General features: G+C 42.9%; 1 protein-coding gene across 1 annotated transcript in view; it reads right to left on the bottom strand.

Moving 5' to 3' along the window:
* Nucleotides 1-21,620, bottom strand: part of BCO1 (beta-carotene oxygenase 1) — a 31,267-nt gene extending 9,647 nt beyond the window's left edge. The window contains exons 1-7 of the mRNA XM_032770610.1: nucleotides 21,557-21,620; nucleotides 9,244-9,372; nucleotides 5,814-5,943; nucleotides 4,680-4,827; nucleotides 3,506-3,653; nucleotides 1,912-2,132; nucleotides 373-630 (exon numbers count right to left, since the gene is read on the bottom strand). Of these exons, the coding sequence (XP_032626501.1) occupies nucleotides 373-630; nucleotides 1,912-2,132; nucleotides 3,506-3,653; nucleotides 4,680-4,827; nucleotides 5,814-5,943; nucleotides 9,244-9,372; nucleotides 21,557-21,620 (1,098 nt within the window). The remainder of the gene's footprint in view (nucleotides 1-372; nucleotides 631-1,911; nucleotides 2,133-3,505; nucleotides 3,654-4,679; nucleotides 4,828-5,813; nucleotides 5,944-9,243; nucleotides 9,373-21,556) is intronic.
* Nucleotides 21,621-23,659: the final 2,039 nt, after the last annotated feature.

The raw sequence follows: 23,659 nt of genomic DNA, 5'->3' as shown, positions 1-23,659 counted from the left end.
ATCAGATTGTATGTGCAAAAATCCGTGCTTGTACCTGCCAATCAAGAGCCATATTGATACATTTATTCATGTGGGGTAGCATCTTGCCCCACAAACTGTTCCATTGACTTTGAAGAGACTAGTTAAGTTGAATAGGACCTTTCTCCATGAACAAAGGACTCAGAAGCTGGCCCCCAGTAACTGCCCAGTGCCTGTGCAAATATAAATCACCCTGCGCACACAAACAAAATTACATACCCCCCCAAATTTTGTGGATATCATTTTAAAAAAATGGGGAATTCGGAAGTGGCCTGGCAAACCAATGCTACATACACTTTTTCATTTAGTGAGTTATTCAAAATTACTGCTTAAATACAATAGATTAAATGTTACCTTGTCAAACCACAGAGGAACCACAAATCGCTTGCAGGCTGGTATGGAAGTGAGTTTGGTGTTTTCCTCCAAGTCTTCATTCAGGTTTTTTAAATAGAACATTTGATATAGGCTATTGTCTGAATAGGAAATTACATCAACAACAACATGGCCGTCCTCCTCATAAGCATTCACATGGTGAAAAAGGACCATGGCATCTGTATAAATCTTGGTGGATATATCCTTTTTGGTCTTTTTGTCTATGAGGTGAATCCAAGTCTGAAAGATGTCAAACACGCAAATGTTTAATAAGCAGCAAATACTTTTTTAAAAAAAAAAAGAAAGTTATTTCATTGCAAACCAGTGTTTCCAACTCGATGATGGTACATTTGCTTTGTTTATAACAGGGGTAGGCAACCTATGGCACGCGTGCCGAAGGCAGCACTTGAGCTGATTTTCAGTGGCACTCACACTGTCCAGGTCCTGACCACCGGTCTGTGGGGGCTCTGCATTTTAATTTAACTTTAAATGAAGCTTCTTAAACATTTTAAAAACCTTATTTACTTTACATTCAACAATAGTTTAATTATATATTATAGACATAGAAAGAGGCCTTCTAAAAATATTAAAAATGTATGACTAGCAAACAAATCCTTAAATTAGAGTGAATAAATGAAGATTCGGCACAGCACTTCTGAAAGGTTGCCGACCCCTGGTTTATAATGATGTATTTGGAGTACTCAGGTTGTGCCATTAAGAGGCGAGATTCTGGGTAAGAGACACAGCACAGAGCATGCAGGCTGGAGGTGGGGTGAGGCAGCAACTTTCACCCCACCTTTACACCTTCCCAATGCAGGGCTGCTCTGGGAGCTGAAGTGGCCCCCACAAAAATTGAGGACCCCTGTGAGGTGTCTAAATTATAGTCACCTGTCTCACCTGACTGGAATCTCCACAGTGCTACATGCAGAGGTCCAACATGCCCTCTCACACATGGTTCCAACTCTGGCATACCAGGGGCATTCTCAGAAGACAGCCTGCAGTTGCCTTCTCCTGTTTCTGCATTAGGAGAATTCTCCCTCTGCCAAATCCAGGGTTTTTAGAGTGCCATTATGCCAATCTGGCCCTCTTGTCTCATGTAAAGGAGCCAGAATGGGGATTGGAATCTCACCTAAAGTGTCTACATCTATTGACCTAAATTTGTATACTATTATATAGTATATTGTTTAAATTAGAGGTGATAGTACGTGGTTACTTTACATGACAGATGAGCAGAATCTCTCTGCTTGTGTGGGATATTTCTAATAGTACTCAATACTATCCTTTTTCTCAGGTGCCTCAACACCAGAGATTTACTTATGCGAATTTTAGGTGGGGTGGGATAGGAATCTTAAGGAAAGATCCTGCTATCTACTGAAAATATATATAGGAAGAGAGGGGGAAACAAACACATTCCTCCAATGGGAAATGACTGAACTTTGCAGCCAGGGAAAATATAGTATAGAGGGGGAATGGTTATTGCCCTGGCTTCCCTCACTGCTTGGGACGTAGTAGGAAAGGTACCTTATCTTCTTTATGGAAAGAAAGGCAGGACGCCCAGTTGACACCTCTGAAATAGGCAGTTGCCAACTTGAGAATGTCCAGTTTGAATGGCTGCTCTATGAAGATGATATAATTTTCTGTAACTCCAAAACTGTGATAGTAGCTTGGGTGAAGGAGAGACTGGGAAGGGATAGAGCACAGTACTTCCAGGTGTTTGAGATAGGATTTCTTCTTTTCTTTCTCTAAGCATAAATTAGAAAGATAAACTGTAATTACGTAAATAATACTTGCCACTCAGTGAGATTCCTTTGCAGTCTCCTCTTAGGGGCCGAGTTCCTTCCCTTCTCCAGGATTAGCAGAGGAATTGGCCCGTTAGCCAACAACCACACAGATAAGACCAGGGCCATCCATGCAGAGGACCTGAGCCATTGTAGTTACTCCCAACCCCTGGGGAGTTACTCACAGGCCAATGCCCCTGAAGTTCCAGCATGGAGGGGGACAGAAGTTAAGTACCATAAGTACTGACAGCTGTACAGAAGGGACTGTATGGCCCCATGCTAGTGTAACCTCCTGGTGAGCTTGTGCTTCTGGTCACCCTCTGTGCCACAGATTATGTGAGTCTATTATAACCCTCCCTATCATGCATGTCTCTTAAATTGTAGCCGTTCATTCTTTTCCCTCTGGAGGGCCCAAGTTCAATTCTGGTGTGTTGGCCATAGGATAACAGCTACATTAGCAGCCAGGCCCTGCCCCATTGCTATGTTTAACAGAAATGCGCAGAAAGTAGATCACCGTGAAGAAGAAAAGGTGAGTGACCGTATGAGCTGTGATGCAAATGCAAAGAAACCAATGAACAGCCTTTGCTTTGGTGAGGGCTAGCAATGGCAAAGCTGGTGAGGAATGGGACCTACATACAGTTTCATGTATTATGCCTGGCTCTAACCAAACACTGTCTGTTCCTACTTTTATAGGCATTTTCACCCACTATCCTTTTCCCTGAACATATATTTATAAAGACAGACACATTTTACAAATTCAAACACCAAATACTACATGCTGGATACATTTTTTTTCTGTGCATCATCCCTTAACATATCTCACAACACAGAGAATGGCAAGCTAGGAGTAGGGACCAATCCTTCTGAAACAACAACATTCTTCTGTACTGAAATATGAACAGCCAAAAGTGATAAAGATGAATCTTTTCAAATACCAACTACCCAACCAGGCTGAGCAGCTAGTTCAGGAGTCCCATCTGTCTTTTTCTAATATAATTTACATGCAGTTACTCATCACCTGTCACCTTAGTGAAATGTCAAATGTCTTTGTACAAAGCAGTGATGTTAAAAAACAAACAGTGATTCAGTTGGTTTCTAGTATCAGAGGAGTAGCCGTGTTAGTCTGGATCTGTAAAAGCAGCAGAGAATCCTGTGGCACCTTATAGACTAACAGACGTTTTGAAGCATGAGCTTTCGTGGGTGAATACCCACTTCGTCAGATGCATGTCTGGTTTCTAGACCATTTGTGGCACAGCCCTCCACCCTCAAAAGAAAACAACAACAACAACAATCACCTAACAAGGAACTCAGAGACACTAGCAGAAGCCACCTCTTACCTGGCACTGAGGAAGGAATCTTAAAAATAACATATTTTGTCTTCCCCTTGTCAACTATAGAGGTGCCCATATTGAGAACATTTCCAGCGCTGTCATAATGGGGATGAGAAGTCGCCAGGTTCACTGCTACATATTTATTGTAGTCAACCTAACAAAGTGACAGGATACGGATTGATAAAGAGTATGTGAAATTACTTAGCCTACATCACAAAAACTATCACCACCTTTGGCACTAGTAGACTTCCCACTGGCAACCCCAGCACAAAGGCCTCCCGATTCAGGAAACAACTTGCTTAACTTTCAAGTCTTTAAGTTAAAAGCATAGAACTCAGGAAGACTTAAGCATGTGCTTAAATGATTTCCTTATTTTGGGCTTGAATGGGTCATGGATGCTGAGCTTTTGATCCTAAAGGTCACCTCCAGGATGAGGCACACAGGAAGAAGGTTTCTGTAAGCAAAGGTAATTGCCATTGCCAAACCCTCACATAGCAAGGCTGTTAAACCAGCAGCTTTCATGAGCGAAAAGATTTCTAAGTTATTGAAAGTTGATAAACAGTACTATAACAGGGGATAAGGACTCGGAAGTTATTCATAATGGAAAAGATTAACTACAAACCATGTCTTAATGCATTTAGACTTCTTTAGAAAATTAAAGAAATGTCTTGCATAAGGAAATTCAGATGATATAATGACTGAGAAAGTTGTGATACAACTGGCCTAGAGAATTAATTACACATTATATAAATTGTTGCGTAATAGGGCGAGCTCGTAGGACCATTAATCAAAACGAATAATCCAAAATAATCAGATGCCATAAGTACAAGACCTGACATTATGCCTACAGCCAAGTAGGATTATGCACATGTTAAAACTGCAAAAGCCAATACTTACCCTAAGACACCGGGGATTTTGTAGTTTGAAAGAAATGAAGAATAAAATATTGTAAGTTAAAATAACTGACATTATAAGTTGGCATCTACAGCCACTACCTCAGTCTCCATGGCTCCCAAATGGCCTATTCTGACACAGGAACCATAGGATAAAAAAATTGATCTTTCCACATTTACTTACGTCAAATTTGGCCGCCTTTAACCTCACACCATAGGCTGTAAAGGTCAGCATGATACTATATTCATTAGCAGATAAAACATCCATGTTGGATACCACGTTTTACCTTCTCTAATGTCTCCAGAGTGTGAGGATTAATTTTCCTAATGAAGTTAGTCTCGCCTGTAGCATAATAATCCTCACCAGTTTTCATAATATTGATCAGGCAGTTGTCTGTGAACTCAGGAATGGTGTGGGACAAGTAGCAGAATGCCCTGTGGGGATTAAAAATTTCATATAAATACATTAATATTTGAGAAGATCAACTATTTAATAGTTGCTTGAGCTCTCAAACAGAACAGAAATCATCATGGCTCTGTTTGTTACTTGTTCTGTGTTATCCTCCCCTTGAGCCACTCATAGAGCTGAAAGTTGTGCCTTCTACTGGAGAGCAGGATGTGACCTGTATGCAGCACAATCATTGGAAGTGGGTTTATTATTTAATTTGTACTATCTCTGCTGGCTGCTCCTAGAGCGACACAGTACAATGTTTTGGGCCAAATTTTCAGCGACTCTTAACCCAATCTGGAAGTGTGAACACACACAACTGCTGCTTTTGCATGCACAAACAGTTCATCTAACATCTGGTCAATCCTGCTCCTATTGGAGTCAACGGCAAAACTACTATTGACTTGAAAGGGAGTAGACACTATCGTGTGTGTGTGTGTGCGCACGCGCGTATGCTTCTGCATACAGCTAGAGATCACATTTTGAAAGTCTGGCTGGTAGGTCATAGAGATTGGTAACTTTTTCAATAGGCTTTGGTAAGAAAGTGGTGGATTAATACTCCTTCTGACAATACATTTTTATTCCCAAAAATATTCCCTATCATATTACAGCATATTAAAATAAAGACTTTGGGCATAAACTGCTTGATAGTTTTCTGTAATACGTGCTTAAAGAAATCAACAGATTTATTGGAGCACTGCAAGTAATAACTCCAGCACACACAGGCAGGACTTAACTTTGTAGTTGTTACTTGCAATGTCCCAATGAATCCTTTGATTTCTACAAACGAGTATTAAATTTTTAAAAATGTATACAGAATCTGGGAATCAGTCCCTTGACATTGCCAATGGCGTGTCAATTTTAAACTTACATACAAACAGAGGGGCTTATTTTGTATGCGCACAGGGGGAATAGAAAAGCAGTTGTGTTGGAGAAATAGAAAGCAGAACCTCGTTGGAAAAACATTGCTTACTTGGCAAATAGGTTTTTGCATGGATCTGGATAAGCCATAGTTCCAAACTCTGACACCACAATTCTGTTTGCTTCTATATTGCAATTATATGTGTCACTGCGGAGGTATTTACTTCTGTAGTAAACTTCGCCTGACAAAGGGCAAACAAAATCTTTATATTACATGCATACTGAGAAGATATTTATTTTCCTTAGAAAATTAATATAGAACACCTGGTCAGATAAAGAAATTACAGTAGAACCTCATCTGGTTGGCCTCCAGTTAAGCAGACTATGGATTGTTTTCACCCTCTCATTTTTCAGAAGGTGTTTTTTGTCTCTGAAAAATTTCAGGGGAAAATGGGGCTGCACTGTACTTTATTCCTATTGTTTGTATTATAGGCTGTCAACACTGATAGCCCAAATTTTGACTTACCCACGTCCCTTGGTTCACAAAATGTTCAGGCAATATTTTGTGTATGGGGTGTTGAGAAAAAGGTTTTAAACTAAAAATGCCAGCACTTGAAAGCAACCCTATATTAACTTATCTCCACGTGCACATGAAGGAGCAGGAAGAATAAATTGTAAATTTCAAGTTCCTAAGGAATTGTTACAACAAACATTGAGGGAGTTCTAAAATTATGAAAGACAATGTGACTTTTTCCTTTTTAAAAGTCCCACTTTACTAAATTTGACCTTTTAAGCTTTTAAAGGCAGATCCTTTAAACTCACAATGATGCTGTCACTAAAATAGCCCCCAAGAAGAATCTGTAATTTCTCTGATGATGATTACAGAGCAGGAAGTTAGGTCATCTAACCCACCCCTAGTCCAGAATAATCCTTTGTTACATTCATTAAAATCTTCTCTCTAGAGCTGGAATACTTGCTGGCAGCTATTTATGAGCATTTTTTATGATATTCATCATTAACATATTAGAACACCTGTCAAACAATGAATTACGCCTCACAGCATGCCTGTGAAGTAGGGAAGGATTATTATTCTCATTTTATAGGAACTATAGGAACTATCACAGAGAGGTGAAGTGACTTGCCAGTCATCACATAAAAAGTCTGAGGGAGAGTCACACACAGAACCCAGATCCCTGAACTCTTATTTCTGTGCTTTAATCACCAGCCCATGGTTCCTCCATCAGGAGAACAGTTTGTATCTCCAGACATAATGGGGGAAGTGTGGCAGAAATCAATTTTCTTGGCAAATTTCAGTCTCCGGTGTTTGTAAAACATCAGCACTCGTCTAGGCCTGAAGCATGCCTGTATAGATTAAGCCACTTCAGGCATATGGGCTTGTGTGTCTGAACAAACACAGTTCCCTTTGCATTAGGTGATGCAACAAACTGGCAGTTTCAATGTCTGGCCATTTCTGTTTATGGCTGTGTTCTTAAGAGGCACTGAACTGGGCAGGCACACAGGAAATGTGTTTCTGGAATCTCTCATCCCAACACAGCAATGGAAACTAAAAAAACAAATGGGGGTAGGGAACCCAATTCTCCTACAATGCTTGGATGTTGTGCAGCCAATAAGCACAGCGAAAAACAGCCCTCCTTATGCTCTAAAGCAGATGAAATAATATTCTATTTCCATATTGTATGGTAGGGTTGAGATTAAAAAAAGATTGGTATGGACAGAGGAAATATTGCTTCTGATCATTTCCAGCACCTTGCCTGAGGGTGGCAAGTAGGATTTGGACAGTCATGTAAGTATTGTTTATATAAGTGCAGTAAATATACCCGAGACCTGATTTGCAAGCTATATTGCAAAATGGCCTAGTTTCACTCATGGCTGCTCTCATAACTAGGTTCAAATTCTAAGAAGGGTGTTTAGCCCATAATGTAAATAAGCTGTTTACCCATGTCAAATAAACCTCTCTGTGTGATGGAACTATTAAATATATGGAGATATATCTATCTCATAGAGCTGGAAGGGACCCTGAAAGGTTATTGAGTCCAGCCCCCTGCCTTGCCCCAGATCCCTAAATGGCCCCCTCAAGGACTGAACTCACAACCCTGGGTTTAGCAGGCCAATGCTCAAACCACTGAGCTGTCCCTCCCCCTGAAATTATTAGCTGATTCAGTTTGGAATTGTGCAGGAAGGGCCAGTTCTACCATTTTTGCTGCCCCAAGCAAAAAAAAAAAAAAAAAGCGTCGTGGACTGTGCCGCTCCAAGAATGGACGGAATACCGCCCCTTAGCATGTGCCACCCCAGGCACGTGCTTCGTCCGCTGGTGCCTGGAGCCGGCCCTGCATGCAGGTTACTGGGGCTCTGGATGGAAGCATAGTAGCAAAGTCTCTATACCTCCTGGATGCACCGTGGCTATCTTCAGCTGTGGTGCAGGCAGAAGCTGCTATGTGCTTCCAAACAGCTGCAGAATGGAAATTGTAAATGGAAATGCAACTTCTATTGTGAGCTGCATTTCTTAACCCTTTACTTTAATACCTGCTCAAAACCATGGTATCTAGACTAGTCAACCAGAAATCCTTTCGTAGAGTGAAATCTTGATCCCATTGAAATCAGTGAGAGATTTGTCATTGGCTTCAGTGGAGCGAGGATTTCACCCCTAGTGTAAATATTCTGTGTTGCACAGTTCTATGCATAGTACCTATAGCACAAGCCTGTGAGAGCCTCAGATACCTCAGCTTCCATTGAAGTCAACCTCAGGAAGGGTCGAAAGACCTGGCCCTTTAATGGCTGCTAACATCCTTGAGGAAAACGTAATTGACTTACTTTTTTTGAAATATTTAAATTAGTTACTATGAGCCAGCTTCTTCTCTGCATTAGAGCAGGTTCGTCTCATGCCACCAGCATAAATCTGACCTAAAGCCAGGGAGGTCACCCCAGTGTGAGGGGAATCATCTTGTGCCACTGAGCAGCTCCTAGGCAGCTCTGTTCCCTGCAGCCAGAGAAGGGCTGTAGCTGCAAGAAAAGGGCATGTCTGGGCATTCCTGAGGCCCAGCAATTCTAAGGTTCTTGAATGGCTCTTTGGGGCCAATGGCAGCTGATGCAACTTACAGCAGCCTTTAGCAAGACTGATCCAGCACAGAAACCTCAGGATCAGGGGAACATGCAAGGCTGATTTTAAGCCACCTTTGCACATTCCTCTTCTGAGATAAGCACAGCATTTCCACCTCAGAGAAGGAAAGTTGCACTGAGACAGGCAAGAACACCACCCATTCTCTCTTACCACCATTGGCAGCTGTGTCTGTAAGACTGCATTGACTGTCCTGCCCTTCAACTGATGTTCACTAGCTACACTGGCCCTTGTTAGTTCGATGTTTTGCAGGACCACATGTCTAATAGGACCTTTAACTAAACATCTGAAACAATTCAATGAATGAGTATTGTAAGCAAACTCCACCCACAGTTATAAAACCTTTTGCTTCTGCTTAGAGACCAAGACTTGTTTTGGATGCTTGTGCTTTAATGCAGCCACCTACCATTTTTAAATGTAAAACTGTGCACCAGAGCCAAGCCATCAAACCAGTGGTTATATTGGGTTTCCCCCACTGTATGCATGCCTGGGCCATTGCGAAGAAGAATCCCCTGCAGCCAGCTTGGTAGCTCACCTGTAAAGAAAAAGGACACCGTTCATTTCCACTCCAAGTCAAAGGTGACCTTGTGCACTAAAGGACAAATTTCCAAAGGGAAGCAGGTACAGGGATGATGCAAGTCAGGATTTTACAATTACGTATTTGCTCATGCCATTTAAATATGCCTATGTGGCCCTAATTATATGCAAAACTGAAAACATGAAAAGAACAGGAGTACTTGTGGCACCTTAGAGACTAACAAATTTATTTCAGCATGAGCTTTTGTGAAGTGAGCTGTAGCTCACGAAAGCTCATGCTGAAATAAATTTGTTAGTCTCTAAGGTGCCACAAGTACTCCTGTTCTTTTTGTGGATCCAGACTAACACAGCTGCTACTCTGAAACCTGAAAACATGAAATTATCTGAACATAATTTACTAATTATAAGAGATTGATGAGGGAGGAGCATTTTCTTCCTGAACTTTCATTTTAAAATTATCCACCTAATCCCAATTTGCTATTACCAGCAAAAACCAGGGTTTACCAGAAATAAATTATAGGAGTCATTTATAGATCAAATGCCTCTCAGTGGCCAAGATGCCAATGTAAACTGAAGGCTGGTTGAATTCCAGTAACAATCCCACTAATAAAATTACACAGTGTAATGAAGTGTCATGATGGTAGTGCTTTAGAACACTAATAATGTCAATTCTGAGAGTATAAATAAAGATTATAAATATTTTATTGATAATACATAAGTGCTGTCCAGGGTTGAATGCAAGATATAGGGATTTGGTGATTTATGACACATCAGGAACAAGAAATCAGCTAAGTTACTACATGTTCATCACAAAAAAAAAAAATCTTTGCAATCTTAATAATGCTTTTTTGAAGAAAGTCAAGTACTCACAAGTTAGGAAATGCCAGAATTAAGCTTGCCTGTTTTCCCTTTTGTCATATGCATGTGCTATTGACTTTAATTACTTTATCACATTCTATTTTTTTCCACAAGATCCCTGCCTCGGTCAGTGCGCAAAACAGATGGCACTCATTTAATGAGAAGCTCTTCAATATTTTGTGTCTTCCTCATTGTTCAATGGGAGACCCTACTACACACTGTTTAAACCCTGCTCTGAAGACAGAATTATTAATAGAGCTGATCAGAACACTTTCAATGAAATGTTTGTCAAAATATCTGGTTCCATCAAAGCTGAAACATTTTGCAGGGATGTACTGATTTTGACTAAGTTTCCAACAGGAAGATTTTTGAGGTCCAGGATGGTTTTTCTGGTCACTTCCACCGAGAAGCATTCCTGATCTTTTCTATCCAAAATATGGCTGTTTGAACACAGTTCTGGTTTGTGAAAGTGCTTGAAAGGTTCTGGTTTTGTTCCAATGCAGAATGAAAACAAATTGTGAAACCTTGAAACCTGTCTTGAAACTAAATGGCCATCCTCTAGTCAGCTCTAATTATTCATTGCCTCATAGGCTCTTTTGTGAAATGTATTGCTCTAGTATCTGACTGCTTTATAAACATCAATTAACGTATTTTCACAACACTCCTTTAAGATGAGGAGCTATTATTGTCCCGATTTTACAGATGGGAAACTGAGGCACCAAAATTAAGGTCAAAACTATCCACCAATTTTGGGTGCCCAATTTAAGATACCTATGACCTGATTTTCAGAGTACTTAGTATTATATAGAACTTCATGTTAAAAGCACAGCTCCCATTGACTTCAACTGCAGCTGAGAGTGCTCACCATTTCTGCAAATCAGATGCTCAAGACAGATACCCAGAAAATGAGGAACACACAGTTACTGGACACTTGTGAAAAGTTTGGTTTAACTGACTCGTCTAGCATCACACAGGAACTCATTCAACTGCCTTAACCAGGAGCCCATCCTTTCTCTTCCTGCAATCCCCTGCCTCCTTTGCTACACACCTTCCAACTTCTGCAACAAGTGAAGCACGGGTCCTACAGAGAACCGTCTCCTTCACTGTATAGCCCTGCTCTGCCCCAGAACAGGTCCATCCTGAGTACAGAGTGAGGCTGGGGTCCTGTGGGAAAAATAATAAAAGGCCATGTAATTTGTGAGGGATATTGGTCCATTTGAGTGAAGCCTGGTGTGTAAAAGCTTTAATTTTCTTTAGTAGGTATAAATTTTAATTCTTTGTCGTTTAAGTAGGATTTGTTATTAACAGGCTCTAAGGCCACTCTGTCTCTCAGCCTTGATGCAAAGAGGAAGATGACCCTTCACCTAATTAAGCCATGAACAACTGGTTCCCTAATTTTTTGCTGGTGCAAAGGGCGGTTGAAAAGGGACCTCTGGGAGTATTTTAAGAAAGGCTGAGTGGGAATATGAGTGGGTGAAAGGCAATGGCAGTCACCACTAGGGCATAAGCCACGTATAAGAATCTGTTAAGGCCCTAGTAAATTCAGGGCCATGTGCACTCCTAACTGTTACCCCTTCCAGGGGAGCAGAGCGGCCTGGGATACTTCCATGAAGCAATCTCCTGCTTATCACATTTTTGGAATAGCCTACGCTTGTGGTCTAGTCTAACGCTGGTTATTAGAAGAAAATGTCCAGTGAAAGGAGAGACTTTCCAAACTGACCAAGAGCCAAGCTTGCTCATAGTGACTGGGAGACAGGGCCGGCTCCATGTCATAGCGCGCCAAGCGCGTGCTTGGGGTGGCACGCTGCGGGGGGCCCTCTGCTGGTTGCTGGGAGGGTGGCAGGCAGCTCCGGTGGACCTCCCGCAGACGTGGCTGCGGACGGTCCGCTGGTCCCATGGCTCTGGTGGAGCATCCACAGACACGCCTGCAGCAGCTCCACCAGAGCCGTGGGACCAGCTGACCGTCCGCAGAAACGTCTGCGGGAGGTCCACCGGAGCCGTGGGACCGGCGAGCGGCAGAGCGCCCCCCGCGGCGTGCCGCTGTGCTTGGGGCAGCGAATTGCTAGAGCCGGCCCTGCTGGGAGAGGACCATGTTTCTGGGTTATTAGATCTGTGGTCCCCTGATTTGCTCCAGGAAGGCGCCATAAGGTCAAACAAGCTAAAATTCACCACCACAAGGATCCAGGTAGATGTGGAGAATGGCATGCTCCTCCCAGTCCACCACAATGTTGCCAAAGGCTGATACCTTTGCTTTCTGTAGGCTAGCTCTAAGGAAGAGGTGACCAAGACCACTACTGGCTATGCCAGCCTGACCAGCACAGAGGAAGCCCACTGCTCAGCATGAGGTGCCAACCAGAGATATCATCTGTTCCCCTGACCTGCAGTTCTGCGCTGATGCTCTGAAGGCCATGCAAGCTGAAGAACAAATCTTTTTCTTTTATTAAGTAACTTTCTCTTTTTCCCCCTTACCCTATTTTGTTCTTGCATGGAGACACCTGCCAATATTACTGATTTTTCTCTAACTCTTTTAAAGCTTGTATGGCGTGTGTGTACACACACTGTTCACATGTAAGCAAAAGCATAAGTAACACTACATGCCATTAATCATTTCCCATGTGCTAAGTGAGTCCTCCCTTAAACCATTTTGTTAGTTGGTTTGTATCTGTATGCACCACTCTGCACTAAGAGGGAAATGGAGAGTTGCAGATCTTTGATGTATCAAAAAGTGGGGAAATTAGCCTGGAACTGAGCAAAAAGAGGATCCACACGGCCTGAGCTAGGGTTTAAATTAATGAAAGGGAAGGTGAGGGACCAGCCAGCTCCCTTCATCCTACACACTCTAAAGGGGAGGGACATATGTTCTCCCTCGTTTAGCTGGGGCCAGCTCAATTGCCGCCAGTGGCACTTCAAGGACTGAGAAGGAAACAACACTTTCTTAAGCCTCCAGCATTTACTATTTGAAAGAATTGACTTGTCTTAATTTCATGATTTGATTACCGGCTGTGTTCATCTGCTGATATAATCAGTTGGTGATTCCATTCCACATCATTGTCAAAGTGCTTCATTCCAACTGTGACCTTAATGTGATCATTTGTATTGTATGATTTTACTTAGTTTAGTAAAAGTTTAAGTAATTGCCCTTTAAGTTTAAGTTTGCTTGTTTATTAATTTGAAGAAGGAGTGGGTGTTTTCCTCCCCTTCAAAGGGCCTGCAACAAGGGCCAAATAATCTGAAGGGCAAAAGTAATTTAGTAGAGTATTTGAGGGCCATTTGGCTCTGTTTCCAAATAAATATCTATCTTCCTCATAAAGACTGTATCATAATGCATATTCACAAGGGGTCCAAATGAAGGCTGTAAACAAACCAAAAGTAAAGCTATTCCGTCATGTGACATATTTTGACACCCTCACGGTCATCATGAGGGATGAAACCTTTAGAGCCACCACTCAGACCTCAGTCACTTCAAAAGTCATTGATAGTACAAGTAGATTGTTATCCTCTGTGGACCAGCACTAGAGGGGGATGATACAAACACTTTCATGATGCGTTTCACAGATATTTGTTAACAGCAGAGGAATGGTGAGACTCGGGAGTTATGAGTTCCATTCCAGGCTCTGGAGGAGAGTGTTATCTATTAGGCACAGGCCTCTGCCTGTTCTCTCCAAATGTGACTCCTTCTGCAACACCCCTTCCAGCCTGTCTCTTCTGCACATCTGGATCATCATCCCTGTCCCATTCTCCTTGCCTACCCACTTCCAGTCAGCACTAGTCCTCAGGCATCTCGTTTCAGGTTCCAGTCTCTTTGCCCAGCAAGTCTTAGTGTCACCCCTCTGGAATCCCTGTCCCAGCCTTCCCTCACCCCAACGCCTAGTCCTAGTCTCTTTAACCAGACATTCCCAGTCCCGGCTCCTCAAGTAATCCCTCTCTTCCCTACCTTGGCCTCCAGTAATGCCCCTCCCCACATTCTCCATCCCCACTTACTCCCATTCATCCTCCTGGGATCTTTGTCCAGTGTCAGTGTAACCCCCCCCAGCTCCTTGTCCCAATCTCTTTGCCTAGCCAGTCCCAGTTCTCCTTTGCCCCAGCTCCTCGTCCAATCTGTTTTCCCTCCCCTCTGATCTCTTTCCTCCTGCCCCACTCATTCTCAGTTCTCATCTCTGTGCCAGCCAGTCCCAGTCTCCTCCCGGCTCCTCATCTGATTTCACTCTCCCTCCATGATTGACTCTCAGCCCCCTCCCCCTGATTCCCAGTCCCTCTCTCCTTCCCCCACCCATTCAAGTCCCCCATAGTCTACATCCCCATCTCCGCCTCAGTTCCAATCTCGTGGCTTAGCTAGTCCCAATCTTTTCCTGCCCCACCTCGACTCCCAGTTCCCCTCTACTCATCCCACCACCAGCCAGCCTCCCTGCCCTTTCTCCCCACCTATTCTCCTCTCCCAGGTCTGCGTTTGAATCCTGTAATTTTCTGTTCCGTGCTGCCTCAGCCCAGCAGGGGGCATTGACTCTCCTGGGCTCTCAATCAACCTACTTTCAGTTCTGGTGCTTGGATCTGGACCTAGCACAGCTCACGGCGGCCCAGAACTGCAACTACAGGGACAGTCCTGCTCAGCCCAAACTGGAACCTGCTCAGAGTAGATGGAATCTTCAGGGAATCTGAATGCTAAAATTCAAGTCTTTACTGAGCATGTGTGTACTCAGATTTTTCAGAGGCTTATAACTTGACCAAATTTGAGTGGATTTTCACAGGGATAGCAAAAGGCACATCCCTGACACAAAGGCCAACCCCCTCTTAAATTTCAAGTCCTTGCTCCAAAGCATGGAGACAGGGAGCAGGACAGGCCTAATACCATTAAAAAAAAATCACCAGCATTTTTGAAAATACGCAGAACGTCGTCTTGTCCTGCCAGCCTGGTTCTCAAAACGGGCTGAACAATTCTGGCTGACATTTTTCAAAACATTCAGCCTGAGGCAGACACCTGGCATGGAAAAATTTCAGTTAGGCAAAGTTCTAAGCAACTGAAAACAGGGTAGTATAATAGAAAAAGTCAGGCAACCTTAATAAAAGGCGATTTTATCAGGCTCGCCTTTAATACATTCCAAGAACATTTATTTAACTAATTCTGTATACACAGTACTACTATTTGTATTATAATCGGTCCAGTCCTGGACCAGGGTCCCAGTGTGCTAGGCACAGTACAAACATACACACCTTCATATGGTATTAGGTTTGAAATTCTGTGCAGGGGAGGGAATGGAGGAAGATAGATGCACATTTGACTGTTCTAACAAGAGCTACAGAAGAGTCTAGGCTGACAGACAGCATAAAAACTCAGTGGCTATTATCTGCTTTTGTGTTGGCACATGTAAGAACCCATCGCTGAAGTATGGGTGGGGGGGTATATGTTTTTATTATTCTAGTCTTCTCATGTACCTCTCTTTAGTCTGTAAGCGGGAGCCATATGAAGAAAGTGGCTCTCTTCAGTATTGCCACTAGAGGGCTGAGAGTAGATAAATAATGTACATTTAATATATTTTTTTCAGATTGCAAAAGCTTTATTTCTTGTTAGACATATAACAGAACTTGATGGGAAAAAACTACAAGAATTCACTCTCTCTCACCTTCCACCTCACTCCCCCCAAAAAGGATACATGTCTAGAGGGAGGGAACACTTTAAATACCTTCCCTGCTCCCCCATACGAAGAGTACATAAGATGCGTTACTGCAGAGTTTCCCAAGGCATGGGGCAAGGGACTAGGCAGACACAGAAGATGTTATCAGTTAAATTAAGTAGGTCTCTACCACCACATGGTGGGATTGCTTTCATTCTTCATTAAGTGGGGCTCAGCAGGAAGACATTGTTACGGTATGTACACAGTACTGTATACAATAGAACTGTTACTTTGCACACAGTGAAGAAAACTATTTCTAACACTGATCTTGTATGTATTATTTTCATTCTCTTGGTGACAACAGCTAGTATCCTAATTAAAATATATCACCACCACCACTACCTCCATAACTGCATTGGTTGTTGAGGCACCATCATAGATGAGCAACCAACCAATTGTCTCCACCCCTGATGATTGTGTGTCAGTGCTTGAGTCTCTGGGAAGTCCATTCCTGTCCACACTTATGTTGTCAGTCCATCTCTTCTTCTGTCTACTTCTTCTTCTCTTCCCCTGTACTGTCCCTTGGAAGATGATCTTGGATAGGCCAGATGATCTTGTTACATGGCTGTACCATTTCAGCTTGTGCTTCTTCATGGACGTCAGGAGGTCTTCAGATGACCCAGCGCATTGGGTGACAATGTTGCAGACCTCTTCATTAGCGACATGGTCGAAGTAGGAGATACTTCCGTAAAATCCTGGGTCTCTCATCTCTACTACCTGTATTTTCCATTCAAGTTCTGCCATAAGGGTCCATGTCTTGCACGCATACAGAAAAATGGAGATGACCAATGCTTGCAGCAGTTTCAGTTTGGATTCCAGGGAGATGTTCTTATTCCTCTATTCCTCCAAACTGGCTTTAGCTTTGCCACTACTGCTGCTGTTTGTGCAATTCTTGCCAGAATTTCTGCTTTGGATCCTTTATCAGTGATGATTTACCCCAAATATTTGAAATGTTTCACTGTCTCCAGTTCTTGTCCACTAACAGTGATGTGAGCTAATCCTGTCACGTTTGTCATCAGCTTGGTTTTCTCTGCTGTATTTTGCAGAGGTTTCATCCAATCGTTTAACAAGGTTGGCAAGTTCATCTTCGCTGCCTATCAGGCCATCAATGTCATCAGCGAACCGAAGTTTGATATTGTTCGCCCCCCCAGTGCTGACTGTGCCTCTGTGATCTTCTAGGGCATCAGTCATTATGTGCTCCAAGTAAATGTTGAACAGTGCGGGCGAAAGAAGGCAGCCATGCCAGACTCCAACAGTGGTGCGAAACCACCCTCCTATTGTGCCTTTGATGAGAACTGCACTGCTGGCCTTGGCATATAGTTGTTTAATGGTAAGAATAAGCTTATGACCAACATTGTACATCTTCATGGCTGCCCAGAGAGCTTCATGCCATACTCTGTCAAATGCCTTTTGGAAGTCAAAGACGTGGTAGATGTCCTACTGATGTTGTAAGGACTTCTCATATAGAACATGAAGGTTGAAAAATCTGTTCTGTGGTACTTCTTCCAGCATGAAATTCAGCCTGTTCTTCAGCGATGATGTTGTCCGCTTGTGGCTTCAATCTGTTCAATATGACTTTCAACATCACTTTGCTAGGATGGCTAATTAAGCTTATGGTCTGTTAATTTTGACACAGTTGCAGGTGGCCTTTTTTTGGTAGAGGGATGATCAGTGACTCTGTCCACGTGGAGGGCCACTTACTGGTCTGCCAGATCTTACTGCAGATCTTGGTGATTACATCTATTACTATTTGTCCTCCAAATTTCATCAATCAAGACAAAGAAGGGAACGGTCTTACAGAAGAAAGGGACATCAATAGGTGGACACACTACTGCTCTGGTCTATACAACCACCAGACAAATGGAGATGCTAGTGTCTTAGACAGCCCAGATTCAGAGGAGGATGACTTTCCAATACTGCGTGAAGCGGAGACAGCTGTGAAATCACTCAAGAACAGAAAGGCTACAGGTATTGACAACATCCCAGATGAATTGATAATTAAAATATTTACAGGCTATAAAAACTTCAGAGGACAAACTCCATTGGCCTTATTCACACAAGTAGTCCCAGTGGAGTCAACAGATCTACTTTTTGGAGTAAGGTGAGCAAGATTTGGCCCTAGATACACAGAATTATCCAAAAGGGGAAGAGGGCTGTAAAAGATAAATGGGGAAAGGGAAGATGATAAAGCAACAGAGTGATGAAAAATGTTCAGAAGGAGTAGGAGTACTCAAGAAATGATATATGGAAAGAGATCCAGCCATTCAAGTTACATACAGTACAAAATTTTTGCTCATCAGTATATTTAGTTGAGGTAGTCCAGTATAAATATCTGACAATAGGAATATTTATCTAATGTTCTTATTAGCATAACAGAACACCTCAGGTTATGCAGTCTCCAAAGACAGTATAGGTGACTGTGGCCCTTTGTAGTTCTCCCAACAACCCTACATGGGGGAACTTGGTCCACTGGCCATGACCCAGCCAACCCTCATTTCTGCCACAACACTGAGGATCAGGCTAACCTGCCTTCCCTACCATGCAGCAAAACAAATTAGTATTTCTGCAGCATTTGGGGCCTTGTCCATCCACAGACAATTTGGCCTTGGTAAAGCTATCCTCTGCCCTCAGATATTTCACATAAGAAATGGGAACTTTGCAATTCAAATAATATCTAGACTCAAGTTAAAAGAGAGACCTAATTAAAGCATGTTCTCACATCAGATTAAAAATACTCTAAAGATATCTGGAGAGTCAAACAACAAAGACAAACCTCTTTCAGTGGTATATATTATGGAGCAAGGATGGTTTTGTGGTTAAGGTATTGGATAGAGCTTTAGAAGACCTGGCTCAATTTCTAACTGCCACAAACTTCCTGCATGACCTTGTACACGTCACCCAGGGCCACATTTTAAAGACATTTCAGTACCTCAAGATGCAAATAGGCACCTAAGTACCTTTCAGGATCTGGACCTAGCTACCTATAGATACAGCTACACTGTAAAATAAACCCACGACAGCAAGTCTTAGAGCCTGGGTCAACTAACTCAGATTCATGGGGCTTGCGCCATAGGGCTAAAAATCAGTGTAGGTGTTCCCGCTCAGGCTGGAGCCCAGGCTCTGAGACCCACCCCTGAGTGGGAATGACTACACTGCTATTTTTAGCCCCCTAGAGCAAGTCCAAGTCAGCAACTCGCTGCTGTGGGCTTCCCCCACTCGCCAGTGTAGATGTATCCTATCTGGCTCCTGAGGCACCTAAGTCCACCCTTTTGGCACCACTTACATTTTCAGATCTGCTGCTCAGCTGCTGCCTAGCCCTGTAGGTGTTTAAATTTCCACCAGTCAGCATTTGCTTAGCTGCCTATGCACTGAAGCCACTTCACAGGTAATGAGCTGCTTGCAGCCCTAGCTCAAGCCAATGCCCTGAAGCAGGATTCTCAAACAAGGCAGGGGAATGCCTATCTTGCCAGCAGAGGCCAGTCAAGTAGGCAAGTCTGGAGTACACCTAACATAGGGTGACCAGATAGCAAGTGTGAAAAATCGAGACAGGGGTGGGGGTGGGGGTAATAGGTGCCTATATAAGAAAAAAGCTCAAAAAATCGGGACTGTTCCTATAAAATCGGGACATCTGGTCACTCTAATCTAACATCTGTTTCCTACCAGCCCCCTGCAGCAGAAGGAAGCCACAGATGCATGGAGGTGCAGCAAAGCATCTGCACAAACGGCAGCCCGGGGCACTGGGAAATATAAGTGAGACAGACAACCACTATTTCAACTGCTAGTGCATGGGCTACATAAGCAGGTGACCTGTCTTGGGCCCTAGCTCCAGGAGAGGATTCATGGCTGAGGCTCCCAAGCAGAGGTCATCCACTTAGATGCCTAGGTCCCTCTCTTCTCTGCCCCTCACCTCAGCATATCCCTCCATGTTAGTTTAGGCAGCTTCCTGCTCAGCCGTCCAGCTTCTGAAAATCCCTTCTGTACACGAAACTTTTCTCATGCATTATACTGGGAGGGATGGAGCCTAACTCACAGCTGAAGAGTCCACTGAGCAGCAGGACACCTCGAGGTCAAACATTGCAATGCTGAGCAGAGTAATGCCTAAAGTACCTCTAAGGATCTGGACCCTAGTGAGACTTTTTCCCTCCATCTGCAAAGCGGAGATAAATAATATTTTCCTATGTCCCCTGAGGGATGTGAAGATGAATCCATAAATGTTTGGAAAGTGATCAGATATTACAGTGATGAAGTCATGTTAAATGAGCATGTTATTAGACAGGATAGCACAGTGAGTTACCAGTGAAGGTCCTAGAAACAAGGAAAGCCAAATAAAGGCCTCATAGATGGAGACTGAGATCAGTACATAGAGTGAGTGATAATACAAGCCACTGAAAAATACACAAAGGGGAGGTGTGCGTAGCTGACTGAAAAAATATTGAATGTTTAAAGATTCTCTTTGTTTCCACAATCAATAAGTAACTGGACCATCATCTGTTTTAAGTGTCTTCCATTCTGAAAAGTGACTTTGAAAATTGGCATTGTGGGATTGTGTATATTGTCTCTGCACCATGACCTAAACCTGGAATCTGAGAGTCAAGCTGGGTCCTCTGAGGCACTGCATCTCTATCAATAAAGATTTTGCAGTTGAGGTTTTAAGCAATTCTGGTTGAGGATTGCAAGCCAGAATACACAGAATCCAGAATCCAGTTCACCCCTTATTTGTGTTAGCCACGATTATAGGAGTGAATAGCAATACAGTCTTGTTTTTGTCTCTAACATCAGCAGATGTTACTCTGAATTCATACTGGGGCAGATCTGTTGATTAAGAAGATGCCATTTTTGCCTACTTGCTGTTCCAACAACAAACACTTTTTATAAACTCATTCACCTTGCTGCATCACAAAACTCTTTAGAATGAGATAAAATGTGGCAATCAAATCAAGGCAAAAATACTAACCATAGACACAGTATCTACTGAAATGACTTCACTCAAAATGCATTAAAAATATTGATTTTCGTTAAATCACCATCTCAAATCACATGACTTTAAATTACCCTGACTCAGCAGAACCGTTCCTTTTTCTCTGTCTTGTTCTGCCCTCTTTGTAATAAAGCCACTGGGCATTAGTTATGTCTGCCTTTCTATTTGTCTTCAGAAACAGCTCTACAAAGAGTTACAGTCCCTCTCTCTGTCTCCAGGAAGTGAAAATGACAATGTCAGCCACTCCTCTGAACTGAACATGAAGAAAGTGACTAGAGGCTAGTGACTGACTAGGGAAAGAGGGAGAAACTGAAAGGACAAAGAGAAAGGCGGGGGCGGGGGACGGGAATGGGGGTTGCACCAGATTTGAATCTACCTGACTTTGCTGGCAACCACGAGTTTCAGTGACTCCTTTTCAAACTTACTTGCAGGAAACGTACACCCGGAAATGTACACCCAAATATGTCCTTAAAGTGAGAAAAGGCCTGCAATTCGAGAGGAGAAATAAGATCTGATCTCAATCTTCTAAACAGCCATTCACCTCTCTCTCATATTCTCCTTTTCATTAGACCCAGCAATTCCCCCTTTCAGCGTTGTCTTGGGGAAACAAGTGCTAGATTATTAACTCATTTGAAAACACTAAAGTACCCACCCAGTTTGGAACAGATTTTCCTTACCGTTCACCTCTGCTTTTATGGGCTCTGGGTGCTCCTCTTTATTTCTACCAAAGATCACATCCATGTCTGCTGCACTTACACAACCTGTATATCCTCTGCACAGTTGGTGCTGCTCCTGTGGTTCTCTCTCTGACTGGGCTGCAAACAGCTCTTTCCTGTTATTTATAGGCCAAAGTGCGCCTCCAGCCAGCTGCTGGTGGCTGATAGTCTGTCAATTTACAATAGCTGTTCTTTAATCCTTAGCACATATAATACTATAATTCTTTCCCTCTCGCTCCACACTTAACTCTTTATCTCTATTCCTTTCATAGACAGAACTAATTCATTTGCCTTTTGGCTCATGATTGAACAAGAGATCAGTTCAGCAGGGGGGTATTGTCTGATCCCAGGGATTCTGAGAAACTTTGGATATTAGATAGGGATCCTTGCCCATATGACAATGCTGAAGGAAAGAGTAAAAAACCTCCACCTGCTACTGTGATCCTGTTTTTTAGGAGCTAATAAAAAAAAGAGCTGATCACTTGGAATACAAGTTTGTGCCATTCTAAGAATTAGCAGGAAATGATCAGTGCACAGCTCTGCGCTTTATTTTTTGAACAGACTGTTGAAAAGTAAGCTAAAGGGCACCTCTCTGAATGAGGAATGGCTGTCTTCACAAACAAGGGTTGTAACATCGCTCAAATCATGTAATGGTGAGTAAGTGGGGTTAGGGACTTTTTTTTTTTTAAATAAAGAGTTAACTTCACTGCTTTTGTTTCAAGATTAGGTTCTTATCTGATTCCAGTGTTGTTCATTTTGAAATCCTCCTGTCAAAGAATTATTTCAATATAAAGCATGTGATTGCAGAGCAAACCAAGGGACTATATATAACATGAACGATAAGACTCCTTGTACAACTGAATATTATACAACTTCATGTGAGATTACCTCGGAAGTCAGAGACTTCTTTGTTCCCATATGTTTAAATCACCTCCTAATAGCTGATTAAGCAATGAAAATATTTACATGCTTATTTTATGTAAAATGTAGCTTTCATTACCTATGACAGCTCTTGCTTGCTTGTGAATATTGCTCCTTTTGTCCTTACTCGCAGTCTTCCCACAGGTCTACCTTCACACTGCACAGTTCAAGGCAGTCATCATGCCGCCACCTTCTCCATTTGGAGAACATCTCACACACTGTGGGCTCCAAGAGAAATAAAGGATAATACAATAACACAATACAGCTTCTAAATATGGAAATAAAGGTGCTTTGCTGGAGTCTGTAGCATTAGTGAAGAAGCATCAGGATTTTAAGTGAGGGCTTGAGAGGGGAGGAATCAAAGTTGACCCTCCATCACACAGACTTAGTAATAGGTTTGTTAGCAGTGATAGAGAATGGAGAGTATTTTGGAGGAAAGATAAGGGGCCTGATTCTCACACTACACCCCTTTTTCCCCCCTGTGCAGGAGCCTCTCTTGCAACATAAGGCTCTCCACTGGCCCTGTTCCCTGCCCTGGTGAAGAGGGTATGACCAGACTGTACTGCACAGGGCGAATAAGGGAGCAGGGGAAGCAGAACATAAAGCAGGCCTGAGTCTGATCTAAATTACATCAGGAGCCAAAGAGGTCCCTGCACAGTCCCTGATGGGGAGCACAATGATGGCTTAAAACCACCTTTGCTCCTCACCTCCCGAAGGCCAGGAAGGAAGTAATTGAGAATCAGCCCCACAGAGTCTGACCCTGTTGCAGTTAAGCTGATGATGGGACAGCCTGTGATGTATAGGAAGGATTTGCAAATCGCCAGCGGCAGTTGCAGTAATGAGAATGGCTGAGAATAAACCAGAGAGAAGGTGTAAAGGGAGAAAAGGAGGCGGCCAAGGACACAGCCATGTGGGAATCTCACGAACAATGGGAAAGAGGAGAACCCACTAAAGGAGATGCTGAAGAAACTGTCAGAGAGGTGAGAGGAGAGTCATGAAGGTCAAAGGAGAGGACAGGACACTGAGGAAAGTTTGATTTTTAAGAACAGGCTGGTAAGTCAGGGATGACTTACTTTTACTTGGCCCTGCCTCAGCACAGGGGGATGGACTAGATGCTCTCTCGAGGTCCCTTCCAACCCTACA

Source organism: Chelonoidis abingdonii, chromosome 19, assembly GCF_003597395.2.
Source record: "Chelonoidis abingdonii isolate Lonesome George chromosome 19, CheloAbing_2.0, whole genome shotgun sequence".
NCBI lineage: Eukaryota > Metazoa > Chordata > Testudines > Testudinidae > Chelonoidis > Chelonoidis abingdonii.
Note: the sequence above shows the minus strand (reverse complement) of the source record. Positions and strands in the feature narration are given on the sequence as shown.